At 41.5% G+C, this 19,864-nt stretch overlaps 1 protein-coding gene across 1 annotated transcript in view; it reads left to right on the top strand.

Moving 5' to 3' along the window:
• LIMCH1 (LIM and calponin homology domains 1) overlaps window positions 1-19,864 on the top strand; it is a 113,157-nt gene that overhangs the window by 48,136 nt on the left and 45,157 nt on the right. The window contains exons 6-13 of the mRNA XM_035896755.1: window positions 3,462-3,657; window positions 7,998-8,247; window positions 8,916-9,188; window positions 14,543-14,833; window positions 16,116-16,364; window positions 17,678-18,022; window positions 18,733-19,056; window positions 19,615-19,848. Of these exons, the coding sequence (XP_035752648.1) occupies window positions 3,462-3,657; window positions 7,998-8,247; window positions 8,916-9,188; window positions 14,543-14,833; window positions 16,116-16,364; window positions 17,678-18,022; window positions 18,733-19,056; window positions 19,615-19,848 (2,162 nt within the window). The remainder of the gene's footprint in view (window positions 1-3,461; window positions 3,658-7,997; window positions 8,248-8,915; window positions 9,189-14,542; window positions 14,834-16,115; window positions 16,365-17,677; window positions 18,023-18,732; window positions 19,057-19,614; window positions 19,849-19,864) is intronic.

The raw sequence follows: 19,864 nt of genomic DNA, 5'->3' as shown, positions 1-19,864 counted from the left end.
AACATCCTGCTTCTCTGTAGAGGTTTATTTTGCTCTTCATTTAAAATAACCTATGGTAACCACTCAGGACTTTGCCACTCATGAGTGACATGGCTGAAACCAAGCAATAAAGAACTGCAGTTAACACTTGAGTTGTTTCCAAATAGAAGATGCAGGGAAGGAGCAGTCCCCACTCCAAAGAGTCTGAAAGGTGAAACAAAGATGGACAAGGGAGCTAATGCAGAAAAATTGCCAAAGTGTAGATTGTTATAATGTTAGCACAGCATGGTTTCATGGTTTATTTTTAAATGTTTAGTATCACACCATGAGGCTCCTCTTTTTCCAGGTGATGTTTGCTCATCAAACTAATTATCAGAGCATTTTGGAGGTCCCATCTTGAGCCCTTTTGTGGGATGAAGTAGGCTGGGGCCAAAAGGCAAGCGTTCTCCGGGGACCTGATAATCGTGGAGTGCTTGGCTGGGCAGTGCGGAGCGCTGCAGGTTGAGGACAAAAGCAAGAGGCTGGGACTTGATTCATTGCAGCTGTTGGAGCTGGGAGCAGCGTAGAACTCATAAAAGCTGAAAGCTATATATTTAATGTAAAAACAGAGCACTTTGCAGTCCTGAAAAGTCTTGTTTAGGTGGTAATGTTAACGAGGGCCGCTTATGTCTATGGTGTCTTATGTTAAGGTCCCCTCCCTACTCCTGTACCCCTGCAGTATTTCCCACTGGCAATTGTGGGCTTGTCTGTTACTGAATTTGAAGAGAGTTTGGTTGTAAAATAGAACATGTTAATCATGCTGTGCAACACTCTGATGTTCTTTATAGCTGAGTGATGAAAAATATTATAGCTCTAGTGATGAAAAGACACTTTATCACATTCTCTACTGACATTTTCTTCCACTGAATTTAATAATTAAATCTACCATAAATTCAGTCTGGTTTAGCTTTTTTGTTATAAATTCTTTCTGCCCTCCTTTTTTAATAAGCAAATCAAAAGACAGCTCAGATGTAAGTTGTCTCAGACTCATCTTTTTCTGCTTCTCATACTGAAAGGGCTATTAATTTCTAATTTTACTCATGCTACTCTGTTTTTAATTTCATTAATTGTTTGTATATGCATTCTTCTTTACTTTTAAACTAGAAACTCCCAATGACAAAACGTCCATGGCTTTCTGATTATGTTTTGTGGGTGGAACTTCCTGGAGAAATGCATCTTATACTTGGCAATCAGGCTTTTACTACCGTTCAGTGACATACTGTGTTTTTAATTAGATAATAGGAAAGACTAATGTCCTGTTGTGTGTTGTGCTACAGTGTTATCAGTGCTGCAGATAACCACTTTCTTTTTCCCATTGGTAACACTTGGGAGATGACGTTTGCTCAGAGCAGGACAAGTACCCGTCTGTGAGACGGCGTTGGGCTGGGACAGTAGCTCTGCCAAGGGGAAGGCTGTAAAGAACATGTTTACAGAAGTCTAGGATCCCATCCTGGTGCCTACCTCATAATTCCTGGTGAGCGGCATGCAAAATTAACATCAACAGGCCTTTGAAAGCAGAGTCTGCAGAACTCATTAGTTCACAATTGGACTGTTTTCAAACTCCGGGAGATAGTGAGTGCAGGATGGGGCTTTTTGCCTGAGTTTAAGTCCCTGTAGCTGCTGAGCAATTCTGTGTCATTCAAAAGCAGTAATTTAGGAAAATGGAAGCGTGCCTGAGGATTGAGAATAGCTGATTGGTATGAAGGGATGAGGGGATTTAGGGAATTTGGATTTTTGAAAAGATTTTTGGATTGTGTCACAAACAGGATTTTGATAGGATTTTTAGATTTGGTTTTGGGTGTGTGTAACTCATGCAGATTTCAGGGAGACAGATCTTTGTTGTCTAGTGTTTCTGTCGCTTTTTGAGTTCACTAAGTAGGGCTGGGGAAGGAAATTACGTAGGATCCAGTTTCTACTTTGTTAGATGAATTTTATTTGGTTTTAGAAAATACTTTCACTTCAGTTTGCTGTGAGGTTACTTATTGACATTACCACAGTTTAGCTTGGCCTTAGGGGACCTTTGCCGCTGCCCTTAATGTGGTATTTTGGCAGCATAAGAGTGAGTGGCACTAATTAAGCCTTCTTCCTGAAAAGTCTGCAGGACGTCTGGTCTGATCTCTCTGTCTTGCTTTGAGCCTCCCTCTTTTGCAACATGGAAGCTTTGGTGTGTTACGGCAGGGCTCTCTTCCCTCCATCACTTCTACAGCAAACCCATTTTCTTGTGGAGGTGGCTCACCATAGCATAATGTGATGTTCTTTATTGATCTTCTCATTGGTGATACTAGTAACGGGTAAAAGCTTAGCCGTCAAGGACAGTGGGAGCTCTGCTCAACGTAGCCATTGTGCTCCAGCTGGTGGTAAGCAGGGGGTGCTTCTTTAATTAGGAATTAATATTCAAATGCTTCTGGGAAAAAAAAAAAAAAAAAAGAAAAAGTAAAAAAAAAAAAACAACACATTCCAGCCTCTTTGGGTCACAAAATGTCAGTCTGATAATAGCACCCACATCTCTGACTTTACTTACTGTCGGGGGAGAAAAAACAGATTTATCTTTGCATAAAAGTAGTTATTTTTGTTTTTTCTCAGCCTGTGTGATTGTAATTAATGTTAAGACGGTCTCTAAAACAAGGGGTTTATTATAATGCAAGGGTGAGGATGGCTTCTATTGAGCTTTTCCTCTGCTGGAGTTTCAGTGTTTTAGTATGTGCTGCTTGCACTGGAAAGAATTTATAATCACAGGGCTGTCAAAGACAACCATTGTTCTCCCTGCTCTGAACATGTGGGTCAGCTACAAGTGCTTTCATATCCCCCAGAGCCAGGAGCTGGCAAAGAGTAAAGAGCACAACTGAATTCTTCTGAGGCATCAGGAAAAGCATTTTGCATATTTTTCATTGCTGATTGCTTCAGAAAGACATCCCTCTTTCATAACAGGAATTTCTCTTCAAGGTAGAGGGAGGCTGGGGCACACTGCTTCATTATTTTGCCGAGCTGAAGCAGCAACAACAAATGCTGTCTGCTGGTGTCCTGGCCAGATACAATAGATGGGCAAGGGGAGGGAGGGATCTTTTGGAAGGCAGCAGACTTAAACCTGAAGCGGGCACCATGTTAAAATTGTAGTGCCTTTGCCTGTGCTATGGACTATGGACGACAAGTCAAATTTCAGGTTACTTTCAGTTTTGATCTGTTTATTAACTTGCCTGTTGCAACTTTTTCTCAGTTCATTGTACTAATTTAATGAGCAGGGTTTCATCTTAATCAGCATAAAATTGGGGTTTATTGCAAGCTTACGCTTTTGAAGGGGAGAAGGGCTAGAAAACAAGGAAACCCTTCTGTGGGGAGGAGGTTTTTAGTATTTGGGAAGATGCTTTGTTGTCTGATGTGTAACTGATCTCACGGGTATGTCAGTGGCTTCTTTATGAAGAGGTACCTGCTGTAATTCCATGTAGGAAACTGAAGATATTGAGAGCCCGAAGCGCAGCATTCGTGACAGCGGCTATATAGACTGCTGGGACTCTGAACGCAGCGATTCCCTCTCCCCACCTCGCCACGGCAGAGATGATTCCTTTGACAGTCTGGACTCGTTTGGCTCCCGCTCGCAGCAGACACCATCTCCAGATGTAGTGCTCAGAGGGAGCAGCGATGGTAAGTACCGGTCACGGTGTGGCACATGAGTAACGTTGTAAGTAACATTTCTGGAGCAAACATGCCATTCGGAAGCTGGACACAGCCTCTGAATCGTGCTAGTCCGGTGGGAGAACTTCTCTGTGAATGCTGTGCTGTGTGCTCCCTGAGGTTTAGATGACTTTGCCAACAACTTGAAGTCTGTCTCAGTTAGGATAGCGTAGCGTTGGAAAATGTGTTACATCATTGCAGTGTAATTTTATGATGGGAAGAGTGCTTTGCTGGGTTACAGCATAAGAGGATGTTATGCAGACTCATTTTAAGTTATAAACTAGGTTGGAGTAAGAAATAAAAGTGGAGTAACAAGGGAAATACTGAAGTGGTTAAAATGTTTGCCTAAGTAAACCCTGGGCAGATAAATGACATAGAAATATCTTGGAAATGTCTGATACTTGACAGGGTTTTGCAGTCTGATGTACAACATTTTACCAAATGTCATATTTGTTTTCATGGTATTTAGAAAATTGGGTAAATTAATAGCTCCTGGCATCAGAGATGTGGCCATCTTTGTACACCTTTGAGTGAGGACATGCAGCTCTAGGCTTTCAGAAGGGGTGCTGCTTTTCTGCCTTTCTTGTCTGATTCCCAGAGGCTTATAAACACAGCATGCTGGATGAAGAAGGAGTTTCTAGGTAGGTGTAGAGAATGCGCTTAGGATACCTGTCATGAGCAGGATTCTGTTTCAGAACAAAAAGATGCTTGACTGAGGCTCCCTCTGCGTGGTTACATTCCCAATGAACGGATGAATCAGTCAGACTTCATCATTAGATGAAGTTATGTTCCACACATGAATCACTTCTCCTTAGTAATGCTATTTATTTAATAAAAAAAGGAAGGGCAGAAAGACTTTTTGGTAGGAACCAGATGTTCATACTGCTTTTGGCAGTGTGAAAGAAACTGGTGCTAATCATAACCGGACACATTAGAGATTTCCTGAGGTGATGGGGAACTCCTTAAAACTGAAAAGCTGGCAGGGAGAGCTGGTATCACAGCTGAATCATGAAAGAGCTGTGGGGAAGTTAAGGCTAAGATCTGCTGTGCTACTTTGAGTGGCCTCTGATATTGGGGCCGTTGCTCGTTGTCCATCCAGAACCACATACTGGGGCTGATTCCCTGAAACAGCCTCATGCCCTCTCAGACACTGAACAGAGCACAGTCTTCACATTACAAAATATTTTTTTGCCTTCCCAAATGAGTCAAAAGGGTGGTGTTGGCAAATAGGAACACCTCACATGTCCTAATCAAGAAGTGTTGCTTCATCCTGGGTGCTCAAGCAGTGTCCAGTGTCCCTGCCTACTGGGAGCTGGTGGGCAGCCGGTTCCATATGTCCTGTAGTTGCTTCCGATCAGCTTCGGCTGTACTAGCAGATTTTAGTAAGGTTTTGTGGGTGGTTATTTGCCACAGCTAAGACATACTATCTTGTCACATTCTTGAGTCCATAACAAACACAAAATAAGATGCAAGCATACACAGCTTGTTCTTAAAAATTAGTCTTTAACGATATCCAGACCCAGGGTGCCTGCAGATGCTGTGTGCACACATGACTTGTCCAGCTGGCCCTTTCTAATACATCCCATTTTCCCTGCTTGCTGCTGCCATAACTTCACAGCTGTCTCCTCCAAGAGTTGCAGGTGAGGTGTAGCTTGGCTGACCTCTTTTGCGTCGAACCTCTTCCTATGGCCCCAGCAGACCAATGTTTCACTCAGCTGCATGTAGTTTTTGATAGAAATAATGTATATGCAAAGCTGGATGGAGGAAAAGGTTCTGCTTGCATTACTTCTCTCTCCATTTGGATAGGAGCTTTATAAACCCAACAATATGGTAGTGAAATAAAACCACGATTCCTTCTACTCCTAGAAAAAAAAAATGAATGAACGGTGATCCTAAGGTGAGGATTACTTTAGGTGGAAGCAATAAGTAATACAACCTTTACGAATGCCATCTGTGATTAGCCCCCACTGTTTAGGAACTGCTCTGGTGTCCTATGCAGACCCTGTCCCTTGGCAAAAAGCAAACAAAACCAGTGGTAGAGCAGAACTTTTTGTTTAAAACACAGTAGAATTGCAGACTGACCTGCCTGTAGAGTTGCTAATGTACTTGGAAATGAATAAAATCCTCTGCTTGGCCAGCAGATGTGCGTGGATCCTTGTTCGAAGGATCTGTGCCTGTCTGTGGTATATAACTGCTTGTTATGGGTCGTGGAAACTGGCTGCTGCTTCTTCTACTTGGAAATGCAGAACAACAAAGTTAAGGTTATAAATGTAGAGCACCGCTGCATCTTCCATTCGGTGCTTTGGCTTCGAGTGATTTTTTTGCAAATTGAGCTAAAAATAATTTCATGAGCAAAATATGAATAATTAAAGAAGCTGTTTGTCTTTGAAGTACTCAACTTGGGGATGCCGGTAGGCACATCAGTAATGAGGGAGAGGAATCTGTTCTAATTCCTCTGCTACTGTGGTTTTCTATTCCAGCATTTCTGTCTGCCTGTTCAAGACTGGTTTTCATGTGATACAAAAATAAACACCAGAACAAAGTCAAGAGCAAACAGAATAGCAAATAACAGTAAGGGATCTTTTCATTTTCTTTTAGCTCTTCTGTGGCCCTGTTCAGTCTAATGATATTACAGCTCTTCAAACCTCAGCTATCCTCAGACACCCATGATTCTGTGGTCATGTCTCCACTTTTTGTTTAGACATAGACTCAGGTTACCAATCATGGTGCTTGTTATCATATGCTCTTAACCAAAATTGTTCAAGCAAAAGATTACTGGCAAAAAGTGCATTGTGATTTTTGCCTAACTAGCTCATTTCTATTGTGTCTTGTCTTTTCTTACTGTTCCCTTTCACTCTTCTTCATCTCTCTCCAAGCAAACATTGACTAACTCAATCTGCCACAAAAGCTCTTTGCAAATAACATTCCTAGCATTTTTAGACCTCTTTTCCTTCCCCCACTTTGAATTATACACAAGCTACTTGTGATTTTTATGACTTCATTGTTTTCGGTTGTTCATTAGGTAGCTCAGTGAATTAGCTAGTAATTTACCAGTGTGGTGAATTAGCAAGAGGACACAACCTGGGTGGCTTCCCCTCAGCCCAAAGAGGAGAACAGCTATTGCATATGCAAGTGTTGCAAAGGGGCCAAGGGCCAGAGACATCCAATGCTCCAAAGCCGGGAGAAGATTTGAATGCTGGTGGGAGAAATGGCTGAATATGCTCCATTTCACTCATTAAACCAGGGCCTGTGGTGATGTTACACTGCTGGGAGAGAACTATTTACATAGCTTCTTTGTGAATTACTTAAAAAGGCTCATGGTGGTGCAGGGAATCTAGTGAATGTCTATGATGTGGCTTCCAAAACGGCTGTGAGGGAAGTTCCTACTGCAAATGCTCTTGAAGGTATTTGTCCTACCATTGGGGAGTTTTCTTTTCAAGTTGGAAAAGTCTTGCCGAAGTTTCTGCGTTTTAAATGGGTTGTAAATATTGGGAAGCTTAGTTCATTTGAACAAAATAGTCACTCAGCTCTGTTGACCTCCCATCTTATTCTCTGTAAGCCTCAATTTTTCTCTCTCACCTTATTTCTTTTATTTGCCAGCAAGTATTCTTCGGTCTTTGCTGTACTGTTCTCACCTCTAAATCCCGAGGCTCCTTCCCTCTCTCCTTGCACCTTCCCATCTGAGGATCAAGTCTCTCTGTCTATTTTGCAGTGTGCTAGGCTGACCAGGCAACTGGTGAGACTGGAGAGAGACCATCTGAGTCTTCTGTTTTATAGCAGCTGATGCTTATTCTCAGATTTTGATCAAAGCTGATGCTGTGTGTGTTCAAATTGCCATTAATATGTGTGTGTAGAAACATCCACAGATTCCTGCCATTCTGTAAATATACAGCCTGCAGCTGTTCTTTGCTTAAGCTTGTGCTATGCACATGTAAGTGTAGGTTCAAGAGTGTGAATCAGGTCAAACGTACCTGTATGTACAGCTAGGAGTCATTTGGGCTTTAGTCAGGTAAGCTTCTGTAGCTGTCCTGTGTGACTGACAAGTCTGGCTTAATCTGGCAGGTTTTTTATGTGACCTGTGGCTGAAGATGAGTTTTTCAGGGGTAGAAAATAAGGGTTGATGGAAAAAAAAGTTGACTGTCTGCTACCTTCGGTGACTGATTTTAAAATATAAATACAGGTAAAAGTAGCTTCATTTTTTGGTGTTCACATGCTAAATGTAGTTTTTTGGTGGTGTCTTCTCTGATTTACAATTTAAAAAAAAAATGGATGAAAGTGGAAAGAAGAGGGATTTTTTTTCTCCTCACTAGGGAGAGGAAGTGACTCGGAAACTGACCTGCCACACAGAAAGATGCCAGATGTGAAAAAAGATGATATGTTGGCAAGGCGGACCTCACACGGTGAACCTAAATCAGCTGTGCCTTTTAACCAGTACCTCCCTAACAAGAGTAATCAGACTTTCTATGTACCTGCTCCACTTCGGAAAAAGAAAGCTGAACGGGAAGAGTACCGGAAGAGCTGGAGCACGGCAACTTCACCACTAGGAGACAGACCTTTCAGGTAAGACCAGCCTGTCCAACTTCTCCCTTCCTCAGTGATGACGCTTTAACACTTGCCTGGTTTTAGTTCTTTTCATAAGATGTATGAAGCGCCTTCTGCTGTAGTAAATCTCTTGCTGAGATGGTACTGATAAATTGTAGCAATTGGCAAAAGTGGTAAAAAAGCAATGAGTGGAAAATAGTTGTCTTGATGTCATTATTTACCAGACAATGCAATGTATATTGACAAGGTGTTGGTTAATATAAGTACCACGGATGTTGATTCAAACCCAAGGCCAAACAAAAATGTTGTGGATGATCTGTTGCAGTTCTCAAGACAGTTACTCCCTGGTAAATGATACTTATAAGTATGTTTGATGTATTCAATCAAAATGGGTAAGATTTTGGCTGTGTTTTTTTTTAAAATCAATTTATTTGTATGTTGTATTCTATACACCAGTACAGTTTATATAGCTGTGACTATGTGTTTCTGCATGCTGGTTCTGTCAACTGATATTTCACTTTTGGTTTGGCCTAAGAAGCACCTTCCGTGAAAGAGCATAATTATCTTCCTGGATCATTCATCAGAATATCCTTTGGCGTCCTGATATCAACAAAATGTGCTTATCATGAATAAGTGTATATGTTTCAGGCACAGCATACATTAAACTACCTTGTATAATTCAATAGCAAACCCCACCCTGAAACCATAGAAGAAGAACAGAATGAAACATCAGGACTGTGTGAAACGGAGAAAGTGGGCTCCATGGCTCCTGAGGCAAGCTCACTTAAAAATCAAGTAGGTTTGAATCAAAACGAAGGAAACTCCATAGACCGGTCTCCTTCATCTAGTGCAAAAGAAACATCAGCACCCAAGGGGAAAGATGCAGAAGAGATCAGAAAGTTGAGAAGACTCGAACAAGCTGGCATTAAGGTCATGTCAGCAGCCCAGCGCTACGGCAGGTTAGCCCAACGGTGTGGGAAATTGTGCACGCTTCACATTTTTAGGATTGGCTGAAGTGTGGGTTTCCTTGATCCGCTGTGATTTCACTTCTCCTAACAAAAATCCAGTCTGCTAAGCACTCACAATTGCTAGTGAAGGTCTTGGTCTGAAAAGGTTTGTGATGTGGCAGCTGTGGATTGCAGAGTTGTATGATGCTAACTGCATTTGTGTTGAGAAATTGTATCACCTCACAGCGTAATGTAAACAGACTCCAAGATAACTGCTACGCAGACTACTTGTCCCCTTCCACCTAATGCTTTCTTGTATTTAATAAAAAATGCATATAAATGTACATTAAAAATGCCTTGTTTAGGCAAAAGTTTCAGAAACTTACTTTATTTGTTGCTGATGGGATGGTTTAGTTTACCAAACCACACTTTTTAGGTGGTTAATATTTTTAGCTGTAATGCATTTATTTTTAATGGCAGGAACTATAAAAGTACAGTGCTTGTTAACACGTGTACCAGTTAAAGCATGGAGGCATAGTTCAGCAATCATAATTTGACTGACTTTGGCATGGAGTATCGGTAGTTATTCACTTATTACCCGTGTTATTTATTTTTGGATGCTGTTCAATTTGGTTATTTCCTGTTCTTTAACTCAAGAGCTGAATGATGGTTAGGCTCACTGCCCATGCCTTTCCAACATCTGATATCGGATCCTCATGAAAAATATCTCTTTCTCATGGGGATGGCCCACAAAGCAGAGTTTTAACCAACATGTCAGAAGACTAGGCTCTTATAAATGATGCAAAGGTTTGGCTAAAGGGTAAGTGTCCAAATGTCCTCCTGTCTAAAACATTTTATTTTGGATTGTGGGGTGAAATCCTGACAGTGAGTAGTTTAGCAGATGCTGGTCTGCAGTCTGGGCTTTGAAGTGCAGTAGTAAAAAGTACAGCTGTTATGTGATACAGCCTGTTCATAGGGATGGTGAAGTTTGTCTGCGGCCATATACAGGTGTGCCATATGCAGTTAAAACAGTCACAGTATATACACTGTCACGTGTCCTCAGGTTTGCTTCACACTTGTCAAGCTGTAATGAGCTAGTGTCTGTGGGTGGTTGTGGGGTACTACTTTAACAAAGCCTAACTAACTAACGAAGAGGAACTACCAGTCATAAATTAGTCCTTCAGGCTGAGTTAGTGTGCTAGTTGATCAGGAATCCATTAATGTTAGTAATGTAGTAATATGGAGTAAAACATAATAATAGCTTGTGTTTAGCAGTGCTGTGCACAACAAATAGCACTGCTTGCATTTGCATTTGGAAGCTGCTCACCGTGTCATCTGAGAGTCCCTTTTCCAACCCTGGGCTTGATCTGCTGGCTTGATCTCCACAAAAGAAGCACATGTGAATCAAGTGTGTGGTTCTTTGGCATGAAATAGGGTCTCCTCTTTCCTTGGACCATCTGTTGTCCTGACAGGGCTGAAGGAGAAGGCAACAGACGTAACAAGCCATTTTCCCTCCTTGTTCTCATCAGAAACAACTCCTGGAATTTGGCAGCTGGAAGAAGGAGGTTCTGCTGGTTTTCTGCCCCAGCTGAGAGTCAAAGAGCTTGTAGCCCAAGCTTCACCATAGTGAAGTAGGAGCCTGCTTCTGGGGATTGTAGAAAGACAAAGCAAAAAAAGCACGGGAGTCAGAGGTCTGTTGAGAAAAAATATTTGTATGTGTAAGTGGAAGAATAGTGGGTGAGGAGAAGGGAAGAGTTCAGTAGTGACACTTTGGGGTACAGGGGAGCATTTGATCATCACTCTCAATGTCTCATTTCCATTCCCTGTTCTTTGAAACTCTCAATGTTCTCTCTATTCTTGACATCGAATTCATAATTCTGTGCACTAATGGCACTGAGCAATTCTCAATCCCTCTTGCTTCTGTATTACCATTTTTTTTTTCTTTCACCCATCTTACTCCCTCATCTTTCTGTGATGCCAGCCTCTCTTTTTTTTTCACCTCAGGTTGTCAGTCATCTTCCACTTGCTCTGAGTTGTTTACAGGCTGTTTCCTCTCAACATTTTGACCTCTGGAGGACACCCACTGTCTTTGAGTTCTACAAGGCATCTAATTGTTCCTAAAGCTGAAACTCAGTTGGGGACCTTTCTGGGTCTGGCACAGGAAGGATTTGAACTTGTATGCAAATGCATTTTTTGCTTGGTATCTAAGTACTTACCTCCATTGCTGCAATGTGTTCTAGGAAAGGACTCCACTGAACTAGAATGCATGCCAAAAATCATTCCCCCTTCCCAAAGGAGTATATTGTCTCTTTATAGCACATTGGTTTATCGACATGTGATCCTCCTTGCTTGCTTGTTGTCTGCATCTGTCTCTTATTTACACTATTGTTTCTGAAAGATAAGGATCAGATTCATGGAGACTCCCTAAAAAGAGAAGGAGAATTAAGTCTGTTCTAATAAATGACAGAGCGGGGGAGGTTAAGAAAGAAATGTGAGCAAATGAAGAATTCTTGGCATGTTTGTTGCAAAAGGGAGATGGACTCTTATCTTGATAGTGTGTAAGTATGCAAAACTCTTTTGTTGTTCTGAAATGCAATAGAAGGATCCACAAACCTGTACGAGACCTTGCTTCAGCACGTGCAGACACCCACGGTCTGACACTTTGTAAGCACCTGCTGTACCAGCATGGACCCATGTGTTCTTTCTGCAAGAGCTGGGGCTGGGTATGCAAGAGTGATTTGCAAATTTGCAGGGAATTCTCATCCATTGCAAGCTTCAAATCTACAGTCTTTGCTATCTCTCTGGTGAAGTGAGCTTAAAAGGTACTTTGAGATGTCACAAACTGATTCAGGAGACCCCAAAATGTCACAGCCAATCTCTGACTCCATTAAAAACAAAATGTAAATTAATGGGAAATATTTTTAAACTAGAAACTGATTGCTGAAGTCTAGTTACATACTAAAAGCTATAAGTTCTTCAGTTATTCATTACAATGACTCACAGTTATTCTTTTGAGTATTATCATTCCTTATTTTTCTGTTGCCAAAATCACCCTTCTCAGAAATGCTACATTTGATGCGCTCAAGCTTCAATAGCATTGGCAGACATGAGACTGAAAAATCCAGTAGTTTTTACTGAATAAATGCTTCGGTATACATGGCTTTTAAAAACTAAAAGCATAAAACAATACCCCCAACCTAACCAGCTGAATAAATACTCATCTTACTGATTTTCATTTTAGAAGTACATGTAAAGAAGATCTAATGGAGTATTATGTGATTTTATACATGCCCTTTATGTCCTCTAGGGTTCTGAAAACTATTTCTAACGTATTAGATTTCAAAAAAGGGTAATGGTAACAGTAGTAAAGTCTGATTAACAAATGAAGTTAATCATATGTACCCTGGCTTATTTGGGAGAACAAGTTCCAGCACACATGACAACTATTCCAGCACACATGATAACTATTTTCTTTTGTGCCTAAAACATGAGGCACCGTCTATCTACTTTAGGTCAGTATATTTTTTCTAAAGTTCTAAAATTCTTGTACCGGGGAAACAAAAGATGTCTTGGGAAACCATACGTAGAAAATCAGACTCATTCCCTGGTAATCGTCTTGAACTTACTGTGTTGCAGGTTCAAAAAGCCAATTGGAGTTGGGCAAATTACACGAGTGTATTGACAACCTGTGATTTAGAATTGAGTGATGTAATATGCCTGTTGAGCAGTGAAATTTGAACCTGAAGATGACCTTGTAGGTCTGTTGATTTTGTAATGTGCAAGAGTGAACATCCTTAGTAAACTTCTTACCCTATCATTTTAGGGAAGAAAGAGAAGAAATTGTTGTTATGAGTGGAAGCTAGGGGATAGGACAATACTTGCTGATGGAGGGTTAGAAATGTGGAGCACTGCGAAGCATACAGCAGCTCAGAGCCAGCTGTTCCGGCTATTTCTGAAGCTGTTGTGAACAGAGATGCTCCTGGGGGAGAGGGACAGCAGCTCCCTGTGGAGCACCATCTGCCAGTGATGTCTATTGCCTTAAATGAAATCTTGATCCTTCAGAGAGATCTAAGGAAAAAGTTGCCCTTGGCTAATTGGAGAGCACGCTATCTATATCGCTAACGGGGGTTACTGTGCATTGCAGCCTGCAGTTCCGCATTGCTCCTATGTGCTCCAAGGCCTGAGCCAGGCTGACCCGTCAGTGATGGTTTATGGCTTCCCCGTAACTTTCTCCGGCAACTTTGTTGAGCAGTACTTTGAAAGAGATGCCGGGGCCATAAAATAAGTGGCTTGCAGGGCTTTAAAATGTTTTAGAAAAGCAGCTAATTATAGCGCTACTGTTTTCTTAAACAGAAGAGAAACTCAAAGCAACCCCTGAACTGTTTAGATTTGCTTTCTTAATGTCACTTTGTTTAATCCTTTGTAATAGCCTTTTTCCCTTTGTGTAGCAAGGTGTGCTATATGAAAGAGGAGATGCAAGATATTTGCAGCCTACAGCAGTACTGCATGGAACACTCTACTCCTTGATATCCAACTTTCTAAAATATCAATAAACAGAATTTGATTTTTTAAATGAGAGTCGCATAGCTCTTGCCATCTGTCTTTTCAGTTTGCTTAAGAGTATTGACCGTTACAAGTTAAAATAAGCTTAATCTTTCTGGGTACCAGCTGTCAAGTGTCTTTATTGTTGTAATCTTCAGTAACAACAAGGCTGTGTTGGTATAAGTCTCGGTTTTGATCAAGGCAGATGGTAGTGTGTTCCAGCATGCCAGTATCATTGGCACACTGGTGCTATCATTGTAGCTACTGTATGTCAGCCTTGGCATAGAGGGCTTATTCTGGGGGAAAGGGAAGGTTAGTTATTTTTTATGTGTGTGTGAGAAGAAAAGCGGTTAAGAATATTAGGGCAAGCACTCTCAGTGATTACTCAGGTCTTAAAAAAAAATAGAGCCACTAAGAAGAAAAAGTGCCAGATATCTGGTAGTTCAGGATTCAGCGATGTTGGCCAAAGATCAGGTATTTGCATTAAATCTCTTTCTTTGTTTGAAGTGTTTGAGAAGTTTAATACTGCCATTTACAGTACTACATTCACTGCATCTAGTATGTTAAACTAGTTCTTGCTGGCTCTTCTAGCTATAGCTAAAATAAGTAAAGATCCAACACTACTGATTTTCTGTGTGAAGTCCTTGCGGATTTGTTACCTGTATATGATAAGTTTTATTTATAACAATGCTTTGCCTGATCTAACAGCAGCCTGGAGCATATTTGATTAACTGTGCCTGTTTTATGACCTGGAGATGAGTGCTGGCACTCCTTTCTCCTCCCCTGGTGCATCAAGAGCTTTCTTTAATTTTGCTCTGTGTCAGTAAAAAGCCAACACGTGAAGACAACGGAAGCACCCCAGACATCATTCTTCGCAGGGACAACCCCTTCATGACACATTACCAAGGGAAGGATTCTGGTTCAGAAGATGAAGCAGCCAGCAGAGTTCCTGATTTAGAAAAGGATGACTTTGCCACCCGGAGGGCCAGAATGAATCAACCCAAACATGTAGTTCCATTTAACTCCTTTTTAATTGGACCCTATATAAGTAAACATAAAGGTAAACTAGAAGACATTAAAAAGCCATTGCAGATGGAAAAGCAGGAACATGCAAGGTGTGCATTCATGGTCTTTTTATTTCTATTATAATAGTTAATTTCACGTGGCTTATTGCTATGTAGGACTAAAGCTGTCTTGGCTACAAAAAACTTACAGGGTAAAGTAAATGCAAATGCTTTACCATGAAGTGAAAAAAAAAAAAAAGATGTAGATTACTTACTGTAATTTTTTATTAAGAGTATTAGGACCAGGAGCTTAAATTTACTATGAGTGCCAATAACATAAAGACTAGGCACTTTTGTTATCTAAGCTCATGAGACAGCTCATGAGCATAAGTAGTGGAGAATAAACTTAGAAGATATGGTTTGCATCTCAGCTCTTTTGCTGAGCATTTTCAATGCACATTTTTGGATGCAGTTTTTTTCATCTAATGCCATTCTTTTAATACCCTGCAGAAAACATGGACTTAGTCTTTAGTTAATGCACTGAATATATATGCCTGCTATACTGGACCAAATTGTGTTGCACATAGTCCTAATGTTTCTTATATAGCATTGGTTTTGGAAATGGAGCATGGCTTACAAGGTTTCAGCCTAGAAAATCTCTTCTGTCTTCAGTTCAATGATACAGACCTTTAAGAAGTTGCTGAACACATGTATCTGCTAGGCACACATCTTCAGGAAACAAGTGTATTTGTTTTATTTGTGCAAAGAGAAGTGATCCTAGATAAAACCACTATATCCCCATTACAGTGGACCTTAACTGTACTAACATACATTCAGAAAACTTCACTTAATATCTAGTAGCTCTTTTCAGTAATGCAAAATGTGCCTTTCAGCTGCTGGTAATTTGATTATATAAACATTTTCTAATGACTAGTTTGGCAGGGCATCTGAAGAGCACATAACCAAATTTTAATATTCTAATGCTATTGACATGACTCTAAGATCAAAGGAATTCTGTAGTATGTTTGCAAGCAAAACTTGAACCCACTTTGCTAATAATATGAAAATGAGATATTTGTAACTGTTTACGAGAAAGCTTATTGCAGAAATACTGAACACAGTACTAATTTAAAGATTTTTTTTTTTCTTGCTTGAGTTAGGAGTAGTAATGATGTGATGAAGTAGTCTCAATAGTCCATGAGCAGGGATAGCATAGATGAGAGATTTCAATTTCAAATGATTCCATGTTTACTTCCTAAAGTTAATGTAAAATTAATCTGTTTATAAATTCAGTTTTATCTTCTTGCACTCTGAACCTCTTCTATTGACACTGATTTATCATTGCTCCCTTGAAATATCTTCTCTTGTTGAACTTGAATGTGCGTTAAATTAGAAGAAGACGGGTGCAGATGGCATCAGCAAGGCAGATAGTGACAAGCAAAGAGAATCCACTTCTGCAAACTGAGAAGACCGAGTCAGAGGAGGAAGAGCAGGTGAAAGTGCCTGACACTGAGAGAGGTGCTTTGGCGAAATCTCAAAGTACCCTTCCTCAACAACAAGAAGATGTGATTTTTGTGAATGCCTCTATAACAAAAGCAGATATGGAAACCTGGAAAAGACTGAAACTGTCAGGGGAGCCCAGGTACGGTTTCTGCCTGTGGACAGGATTGGCACCCTAGGAAGCATGTATAGTTTGTCACGATCCGCTGTGTGTGCTTGTGGTTTTAAACTTGAAGAATGCCTTGGTGACAACCAGTCCTCACCTGTTTAAATTTTCAGGAGTCATCCAAAATCTGTACAGGGATGCTATCTATCATGAAATGAAAGTGTGTCCATCAATTAGAACTACTATAGGAGTTTCACAGTCAGTCCCCTGGTGGACACTCTTAATGTCGCATTAGAAAGGTCCCTCTTGTCTCGTGGATCAACCTGCTTTGAAGCTGCTCGAAGTTGAATAGCGCAAAGGTCCATGTGGCACCACTAACTCAGTAGCACCGTGCTGCTGCTAACCAAGCTATCTTCAGGACTTGGGGCATTATACCTTGGGGGTGTTAACCGAGGATCAGCATCTCTTTGCATTAATGTGGCTATACTGCTTTTGAGACCTGAGCTAATGTATTTGCATGGCACTGTACTCCAGTGCTGAGTAAATACACCAATGCTGTTTGTCACTGCAGCAGGAGCTTCAGGAGCCTCGTCATACAATCTAGACATGCTCTTATTGCAAACAACCTCCACAAAGGGCACTGGTGTAAAGCAGTTATTCTAAGCTATTTCCCTGTGGAAGTGAGCTAGAATGTATGCAGGTGATTTGTGACTCCAGTAGGAAAGGATAACAGCTCCTAGCCTTCCTGTTTATGCGCATGCCATTTTCCAATTAAACGTAGCCATCTGTTCAGGCATTCTTCTAATAATGTGGTTACTGTGTGTAATTTTAGCTCTAATACAAAACATCAAAACTCAATCATTCTCTCGTCTCAAAGATATCAATACTCTCTCTGTTACTTTTGGGGTGACTTATTAAAATCAAGATTCGCTGCCCTTGGTTTAGGATAAGTGAATCGCCCTTCCTGGTGCTCTCATGGCACTGGAGCTCCCCCGTGACAAGGTGGGTGTGCTGGTGCTTGCGCAGTCCTACGTAACGTGTGGCCCAGGTCTGTGTGAGCAGACAAGGGAACTATGGCTTTGTAGGGTGAAGAGCTGAGTCTGGAATGGGCCCTGTGCTGAGTTCCTTCCCCTAAGGAAGGGTTTCCATGGGTGTGCTCCCAGAGTTTCCCCAGCAGGTCTGCGGTATCTTCAGGTTTTATCTGTCATTTGGACCTCAGTATACCACAGCTGTTTGTACCCATGTCCTGGAATTTTAAAATAAAACCTCCTCAAAACCTTGGGAGCATTTAATTTGCTTTATTCTGGGGTCTCATTTGGGGGGGTTCTTTTATTCCTCATTCATACTAGTGAAGAAGATTTCAAATGTCCCAGTGACACTCTGCCACCAGCTGAAATCACGGTGAAAGCAGCAGCCCGCGATGATTTTGCTGTCCGCAAAGCCAGAGCGAACAGAAAAGCTGGTAGCCCCAGGCAGAAGTTTGTTCATTTTGGGCCAGTAACTGAGATTGATCAACAGAAATGGGACAAGCTTGTTGTTGGCAGAGCTTCATCCAAGAGTGGAACAGAAGTGGAAAGCAAGAAAGACATTGCGGAGAGTCACTCTGGTGTTGAAAGCTCTCCTTCGACCACTGTTGGCAGTCTCGGGTTTGCTGAACACAGCGATGAAGTATCTAAGCCACAGAATGAGTCCAGGTATTTGGTGTGGCTTAGGGAGCGCTGCTGAGCTGGAAATGAGACCTGTTCTTGCCAGATGCTGATCTGCATGGGGGTGGACTGCAGCATAAACCTAAGAGCTGTTTACACGCACGGCCTTGTTCAGAAGTCTTCTGACACCTTCACAGTATCTTAACATGTAGGGTTACGCAAAACAACGCTGTGCAAAGGTCTTCTGAGAGCTTGCCTCAGAATTTCTGCTGAGCAGTGAAATCACTGGTATCCCAGAGTCTGAGCTGTCATTCAAGCTTTTTCTGCTTCTTGAATTCCAGCGGCTTTGCTCTGCCTGCTTTCAGCACAGTAGGAACTTGTCCTTCAGCTTGCTGGCCTTACTGACATTCAAAACATGCTTTCTTCGAACCTAATGGATTTACTTTATTTTTGAAGATGTAATGCTGAAGCCAAGGTGTATTGGTGCTCTGGCATTTGTTTCTGGCATTTATCTGGAGGAGAATTTACAGCTCTGGGAAGTTAACATATTAACAGAGCGATCATTTTTTTGGCTTTTCTTTAATTGCGTAGTCTGTGGCTGTAGCAAGAATTTTTAATGAATGCTTTTAGCAAGCAGTTCATTCAGTAAAGTTTGTGTGTTTATAAAGCATATGCAAACTGAGTTGGAGGACTCCTCTTCTTAGCTTGACCTGAGAATGTTTTTTCTATCTCACCCTTCCTCTCAATCTCATCGCTAGTGAGGTAGCCAAGTCAAGTACAGATGGCTCTTGCAGGAGAACGCTATCGCCTGTCCCAGCTTTTGGCATAGTCTCTGAGAAAGAAACCCCGTACAGTTTGAACAAACAGCAAGAAAGCACCGAGGAAGACCATGCTGGGCATTTACCAGACATTGAGAGAGATGACATGTTGGTTAGAAGGATGGGAACTTTTCAGAGGCGTACCACTAGCCCCCTTCCCGTACATTGTCCTCCCCTGTCAGTAGCTCCTCATCTGCTGCCGCAGCGGCAAGGAGAGGCAGTAGCTCGTGAGAAGGATTTGAAGACACCACGGGAAGCAGAAAGGTCAGAGAACAGAAACAGATCCCTCTGAGCCTCATGCCTGGTTTGTGTGCGGTGTTAGTCAGCAATGTTGTTCCATTCTTCACACAGCCTTTAAAGATGTGTTTTACTCATTCATCATGGCATGTGTTCTGTTTTATGCAATGACTTACAAGAATGTATCCTATGAACATAGAACAGCCTGTTTGCTTTAATAATATTTAAGTTCTTCAGTTGTTAATTGCTGTTCGGCATGAAAACAGTCTTTCATCTTTTGGGGGGATTTCTTTTGCAATCCATGGTGCTTTGTCCAGACTTTTATGCCAGCTTCCAAGTGAATAATTCCTCGCATACATTTTTATGCATTCCCCAACTTCTAACGTATCACCTATGTAAGTGTGGCGTTCAGCGTAGTTTCCTTTTGCTCTCACTCCCTGTGCTATAGCTGAAGATGCCTAGTTGTCCATCACTCTGCAACTGTGTTTTCAGTACCAGTACCCCACGTTGCCTCAGCAGCTGCTTGCCTTTGGGCTGCACAGGTGAGCATTATCATGGAACAGTGTCACTTGTCTCTCTGAGCAGTACTGTCACACGGGAAGAGAGCCAAGAACAGCTTGAAATCCCTCAGCAGCAGAGTGGTGGAACAGAAAACAAAGTGAAATTCCCAGACCCACAAAGAGATGACATGTTGGCCAGAAGAACTGGAGCTTTCCTAAAACAGCCTGGGCCCAGTGTTAAGCAGTTCCTTCCCATGCCATTTTCAAAGCAGCAGAATAAGCAGGGCACAGCTAGAGAACTTGAGAAGAAAACTGCAAGGTAAGAAAGTTGTGCT

Source organism: Egretta garzetta, unplaced genomic scaffold, assembly GCF_000687185.1.
Source record: "Egretta garzetta isolate BGI_Z169 unplaced genomic scaffold, ASM68718v1 scaffold256, whole genome shotgun sequence".
In the NCBI taxonomy this organism is placed as follows: domain Eukaryota; kingdom Metazoa; phylum Chordata; class Aves; order Pelecaniformes; family Ardeidae; genus Egretta; species Egretta garzetta.
This window is presented reverse-complemented; position numbering and strand designations above follow the sequence as displayed.